At 41.5% G+C, this 7,091-nt stretch overlaps 1 protein-coding gene across 1 annotated transcript; it reads right to left on the bottom strand.

Annotated features, from left to right (window-relative positions):
* Positions 1-4,731: 4,731 nt before the first annotated feature.
* LOC105059320 (protein ROOT PRIMORDIUM DEFECTIVE 1) lies at positions 4,732-6,891 on the bottom strand. The gene has a single exon (XM_010942577.3). It carries the CDS (start codon positions 6,762-6,764, stop codon positions 5,424-5,426), a length of 1,341 nt encoding a protein of 446 aa, XP_010940879.1. The 5' UTR covers positions 6,765-6,891; the 3' UTR covers positions 4,732-5,423.
* Between the last annotated feature and the right edge of the window lie 200 nt (positions 6,892-7,091).

Raw genomic sequence — 7,091 nt, 5'->3', positions numbered from 1 at the left:
ATCTAAATTAGAGGAAATCCAAATATGGTGTCATCTCTGTATTAGAAAGAGTCCGGATTCAATGTAATCTTATCTACTTTTTTTTGGTAGGAGGGAGATGAACCACCCTAGCAACTAAAAATCTTAAATGCAAGCTCATAATAAATAAGGAATGTCGACCTGCTAACTGGCTTGCTCCACTAAAGAAATGAGAAGCTATCAAGAATGGCAACAATTCAACCAACTTACTAACATCTCTGAGTAGATGGTCCTGGTGGTGTTTAATATTAGGTGGCTTGTTGATTCATTTAATTAGAGCATCATAATCACCTTCAAGCCATATCCACCTAGCATGCAGATGATGGTAGACCTCCATGAAGCCCTCCTAAGGAAAACCCTTGTCTTGGCCAATGGAACAGATGAGGCATTGAAGGTACAATGAATCCCTCTCCAGCTTTCCGGTTCCTCATAGAACCATCAAATTTGGGTTTCTTGATGTCATGAGAAGGTCGTATCTACCAACCATCAAAGGAGAGTAAGTAGCAGAGCCTGAAGAGTGAAGACAAGCAGAGAGCACCTCAGCACCATGTGAAAAAAATTGATCTTTTTTTATTACCAAAACACCAAACTTGTCATGAACTTTGAACCATCCTTTATAGCTTTAATTTGAGATCGATTTTAATCTTGACTTTAGCTTTTTTGTCCAACCTCTATCAACAAATTTTACCCTGGTCTTGTAAATGTCAGTCTTAATTTCAATTGCAAGTTTGCTTTAGATTTCCTTGCTAGTCTCTCAGACTCGCACCAATTCAAGTCCATTCTGACCCTAGGTTCCAAAGCCAATCACTACAATTAGCTTTTAAGTTTTGTCTCTTTTTCTTTTCCTGATGAACTAAATTTTCAAAAAGAAATAATATTTACAATATTCTCATATATATATATATATATATATGGGTTGACTTCTTGCCTTACCTACATATTGATCATTAACTTGCATTACTAACAATCTCTTGTTCATAGATATCAGTAACTCACCATGTAATACACACATATATTCACATGAACACAATTTATTTTTCACACATCATGGGGAAAAAGAATGTAGCGAACACCCAAGGTGCAAGAAAGAGAGTCTTAGATGGGAAAAAGAACAGATTCTCTGTTCACTGGAGCTTCAATGCATTTCATATGGATAGAGTGACCTGAAAGAGGAACTACAACAGAGACAAGACAAGAATAAAGAAATGGATTCTTTATCTGCCTACCAAGAAAAGGGATATTTATATACTAGATATGAATAATGCATGTGATACAGTGATGTTAACCATTAACTGTTTCATAACAAATGAACTAATCAATTCCAATATCATTTTTCTAACCCAATTATTATAGTTTGGCAATACATACGGAACTCCAAATAGCAAAAGTTGCATACACTAAATAGAACTACTGATGGATGTGAAAAAGGAGAGGCCTTTTGATGACCAAGAAAAAGAAAGGCAAAATGATGCATGATTATTGATTTATTATTGAAGAAAGAGAAGCGCATACTTTTCGCTAAATGATTTGCATAAACCAATAAAGTTGTCAATAATCCACTTTAGAAACAATTAAACTAATTGAAGTGCATGTGCATTTGCATATGGAACCAACCTCTAGCTCCATTACACAAGATAAGAATGCTAGAAAGTCTGAAGAGGCATCATGTCCATGCCTCCTGAAAAGACCTGAAAATGGATGCTTTGAACTCTTTTCAATATATTGCTCAACTCCATGTGTAGAAATACTTTTGAATCGGAAAAGTAAATCAGTTCAGGCGTAAAGCAAGCAATCTCTTTGCTTATCTTAATGGGTCACTCCTCCATTTACAAATAGGGGTCCTTCGAGTCCTGAATAGTGATATCCTCAAGATCTCATCCTCAGTATCTCCATCCTTTTCTTATAACATAACTAAATAAATTGTAACCTCTTTGGCTGTGCCACCTATTACAAGAAGTTATGTCTCATGAGCTCTGTGATTTAAATGCCTTACCCGAGGATTTGTATCCAGTGAAACAACATCTGCCATGTCACCACCAAGACACTAAATTAAAGCAATGGCATGGACCTTAAAAGTATTTTGTATACCATCTATGATTCACTGCTGCTGTACAGTAAAGTGACAGCACATGAATAATAGAGGAATATTTTACTTGATAAGATCCCTCTGACAAAGGAATGTAAATTATGTTAGTGATGAGTTTTATTTCAATCAACCGTGCTGATCTCAGTGGCCACAACCGATTCAATGCATCACTGCAGGTTGGATGCCAGTTATTTGGGTTCAAATCCTGCCTTCATTATAACTCATGATATAAATAAATTTCATGAGTATCCATATTGCCCATCTTCCTCTTCTTCTCGTATAAAATAAACTAAAACCTCTTGCAGTCATCACAAATTTTAAAAACAACAATTATGGCACCACTCCTAGCATGAGAAACGTTTTGTTTTGCTGCATTGGGCACACTAAAACAACCAAACAGTTATTATGCCACAAAGTGTATTGGACACCATGCATTCCATGGTGGGCATGAGAGTAGCAAATACATAATCCTTAGTTGGAAAGAAAAAAAAATCCATGCAATTAAGAGTGCTAGCTTACAGTTAGCCTGAATAGCTACACATCTTCTGATCTTTAACTTTTAGACGAGTGATGAATAATTCAACAGATGCAAGTAATTTTTGGAACCATGTAGCTTGACAAAAGATTTTACTTTATTGATTAAAATAATATGATAAGATTCCAAAAAGGATGCCCTTTACCAGATGAGAACCCTTAAGGGATGATTAAGACACTTGAATCAGGCTTGGAGCTTTGGGCAAAATAAGCCACCATGCTTGAGCATACTTGAGCTGGTCCTCCAAATACTATGCTGTAAAAATTTTGGTACTTCATGTTTGACAAAAACAAATGGTCAAGTGGTAGCCAGAAGGAGAAATAAAGAGTGAATGCCAAGGTACAAATTGTCTGCTCATTAAAACAAAAGACTCTTTAACATTCCCCATATTCAAAGCAGGATTTCATGGTTGTCCTTAAGTGAAGCTTATACCAGAAGAAGGCCAGCCTAATTTTCTATGATTTACATTTCTAAACTAAAAATACAGTTCTTGTTGACAGTGCATGTACTTGAACCTATTTGATGCCGGAAGTTGCATTAGCAGAAAGAATTATCCAATGCACATGGAGAATTAAGTTAGAAGGGACAACACAATGCATAACTTTAAATTTAGTAGATAACCTAAACTTATGAAAGTAGATGATAAATCAGACTAAGTCTTGTTGAGTATTTCAGTAAACTTAAGGTTACATCACAGACAAATATGACCTGACTGAAAATTGGTCCAAGGATTCTTCTCCACCTCCCGAAATGATATTCGCTTCTGCAATTTTTTTGTCAACTTTAGCTCAAACTCGAAGCAATCCAACCATCTTAAATAATGTATTAACCATGAAAGCTGCATTCTCAAAGAATGAAACTGATTCATGACAAAAATAATAACCTTTGGCATCACGACGCTTTCAAACCAGAGACTTACTTCAAGCCTGAAACTTTGATATTTCTCTCACTCTTTTGCTTAGACTTGGGCAAAGGAATTGCGCCAAAATCATAATGTTGATCATGTCTGATCCTCCAGCAAGAATCCTCATCAAATAATAATCTTCAAATGTCCCAAAATAGCCATTCAAGGCACCCATGATCACATCAAGTACTCTTCGACCTGCATAGAATCCAATGACTCGGTCAACAAACTAAGACTCCCGAATCAGAACATCTGCTGTCCTCATCTACGCTTTCTCAACCATCCCAGTCCCCAAAGAACTCTCTTCCAGCACCACCTCCAACACCAAACCCAAAGCCAACACACCCGGTCTTGGCATTCCAATAACTCTTTCTCCTTTGCCTAATTTCTTGTGGTATTTTCCAACCTTTGAAATTTTATGATACTCAATCTTTTACCTTACTGTTAGACTTCTTTTCCTACTAACCGCTATGCTGTTCATGGTTAGTACCTCATATAAATAGGTAAACAATTTAGGGTCTATAGAAAGACGAAGGTTAAGAGTATCAGCAAGCCAAATAATGCCATTGACCGAAATTAATGTGTGAAGATGCATGCTGATGGTTGATGCTAATGTAAAGGCCAATAGTACAACATTGGAAGTTAGTTAAGGAGAATGGGAAAGAGCAAATGTGGGGTGCATGCAAAAGTTGCTGGAAAAATGACCATAAGCCTTCAATTCGACCAGATTTTTGAATAATATCCAATGCAAAGACAGGAATTAATTAGCTTGCACAAGTGGATAACATTTGGTACGGTAAGCAGTTTTCATTCTCGCTCTTGCACTCACCATCCTACACCGTCCCCTCACAATTGTCAAAGGTATATATATACACACAAATCATCTTGAAGAACATTTTGAATCTGATCGAAATTTATTTATTGCATACTAGTTAGGTAGTTACTATCTATTCTCAGGAGCTGAATGTCCATTTTATCAAGTACAATCCAAGTACTGCATCAACAAATCTGCTTCAACAGAAGATGTGCTTTCATCCTTTCACATGCTGTAAAAAAGATGCTCTGGTTATAGACGATGATAGGTGGCCAGTTCTAGAAAATATGTCTGTCAAGTTTTCAAACAAAGTTGAGGTTTCGGATCACTAAGCAGTCTAAAAGTTCCTAAAGAGAACTAGCGCAGGTATAAGAAATACTTTAGATGAATAGCAAACAGATGTGATGGCAATTTGAAAGACCAGAATCTTTAGCAACAAAAATGAAAATAATGCAAATCAACTAATTTCTTTCATTAAATCAAGTTAGGAATGGAGAAAAATTTCAGTTACAAAGGAATGCTGAATGATACAGAATTTTAACAGTGAATAGGTAATTTAGACCTATCAAAATAAATAGTCTAGGAGACAGAGTCTTGTTTAGCATCGCAGTAAACTTACAATAACACTCTGTCTGCATCAGAGATAAATATAGACTCAATCAGAAATGGTTCCAGTAACCTTCTCTCCACGTTCTCCAATCAAATCCCCTCCTTTGCAAATTTTTATTAACCTTAGCCCAATCTACTCATTTCAAATAACTTATCCTGTGCAAGACCACATCCCCAGAGCATGACCTAGATGCACACCAAAAAGAACAATCTTTGGCATGGCTCCTTTCCAAACTACGGACTTGCTCCAAGCCTGCAACTTTTATACTTCTGTTACATAATCCTTCCAACTTGAACAGGGAAATTGCCCTCAAAACATCTTAACTTCAATGCTGTCTGATCTTCCGGTGAGAATCCTCATCGAATAATAATCATCTTCAAGTGTTCTATTGGCAAAATTCAAGACATCCAATGCCTCCATCATAGTACTCTTCAACTCAATATAGAATCCAATGATTCACTCAACAAACTGAGACTCGACACCTGAATCAGAACCACTTCTGCTTCCCTCATCTTCACTTTCTCCACCATCCTGATCCCCAAAGAACTCCCTGCTGACACCACCGCCGACACCAAACCCATCTCCAACCCTCCCAAGACTTGTCAGCATCCTATCAAAATTAGCCTTTTTGGGGCTCATCAGAAGCAGCTCCGCGAGCTTCTTCCTTGCCAGATAAATCTCATTCGGCTCCACCAGCTCCCCCTTCCTGTATTCCTCCCTCAAGAATATTGTGTGCAGCTTCCCCTGGTTCCCCCTGGTGGAAATGTAGAATATCCCCTGGTGCTGCAGTAAGAACTCCTTGAGCTTCTTCGGTAGTCCCATCGCCTGCCGGAACTGCGCGATCCTCTCCAGCGTCATCCGCTTCTCCACCGTCAGCGACAGCAATTCATGTATCATGGCGACCGCCCGCTTCTCCATCCGGCGCTGCGCCTCGAGCGAGCGGAGGTCGTAGCCGGAGACGTCCTCGTAGGGGGACCAATACGGCAGCCGCTGCCACTTCCAGACCGCAATGCGGTAGTACTTGCCGATCTTGAAACCCGGCGGGAAGTTGATGACGAAGGCGAAGCGGGCGTCCTCGGCGTCGGCGCCGCGGGCGCGGTACTCGCGCTCGCGCGCACGCTCGATGGCGCAGACGGTGAGGTCAGCGGGGAGGTCGGGGACCTCGACATACTCGACGAATTTGGAGCGCGGGTCGTCGGAGGGGGAGACGAGGCGGAAGAAGGAAGGGTGGGCGAGGACGACGGACTGCTCGAAGTCGTCGGGGAAGCCGAGGTCGCGGCGGGCGAGGCGGAGGTGTTCGAGGCGGAGCCGGCGGGCGGGGGTGGCGAGGAGGAGGAGCTTGCGGAGACGGAGGACGGCGGCCGGGAGGGCGGCGGAGATGGCGGCAGACTCGACGCGGAGCTGGGCGGCGGCGCGGGGGGTGAGGCGGGTCCAGAGGACGCGCTGGACGGGGTGGTCGAAGACATGGAAGACGTGGGGGTGGCGGAGGAGGAAGCGACCGGCGTCGTTGGGGGGGAGGCCGAGGTGGCGGCGGGCGAGGGCGTCGAGGCGGGAGACGGGGAGGGCGGCGCCCGGGTGGGAGAGGATGAGCTCCTGGAGGCCGAGGGCGCGGCGGACCTTCTTCTGGACTTCCATCAAATCGTCGAACGCGTGGTCGCGGACCCGCTGGAGCTTCCGGGGGAGCGACGTCGACTGGGACATCCACCGGGCGGCGGCCGCAGTAGCGCCGGTGGCGGCGACGGTGGATTGGAAGAAGAGATGGATTTGGAATCTCCCCCAGTTGGAGAAAGACGGCATTTTTGTCTGCGAAGGTTCAAGTTTTAGGCTTGGGGAAGGAAGAGATGGAAGTCGGTGTCAGAGAAAGGATGGTTTTCGTTTGGGTTTTGTCTCCTGGAACGATGAAGCCTCGGCCCAGGTCAGTTTGGAAGAGATTCACCCGGCCAGGTTGCTTGCCATTGATCAAGCCCAATTAATTCGAGCTCGTTACCTAAGTAATTTAAAAAATAATATATTTCCTAATTTATTTATAAAATTAATACAAATCTATAAAATATCATTTGAAATCACAAAAAAAAATAAAAATAAAAATTTTAAATTTAAAAAAAATAAAAATTTTAATTTTGA

Source organism: Elaeis guineensis, chromosome 16, assembly GCF_000442705.2.
Source record: "Elaeis guineensis isolate ETL-2024a chromosome 16, EG11, whole genome shotgun sequence".
NCBI classification, from domain to species: domain Eukaryota; kingdom Viridiplantae; phylum Streptophyta; class Magnoliopsida; order Arecales; family Arecaceae; genus Elaeis; species Elaeis guineensis.
This window is presented reverse-complemented; position numbering and strand designations above follow the sequence as displayed.

What these genes read in the sequence shown, in the direction of transcription:
- LOC105059320 (XM_010942577.3), bottom strand. Translation starts at nt 6,764, where the DNA reads ATGCCGTCTTTCTCCAACTGGGGGAGATTCCAAATCCATCTCTTCTTC.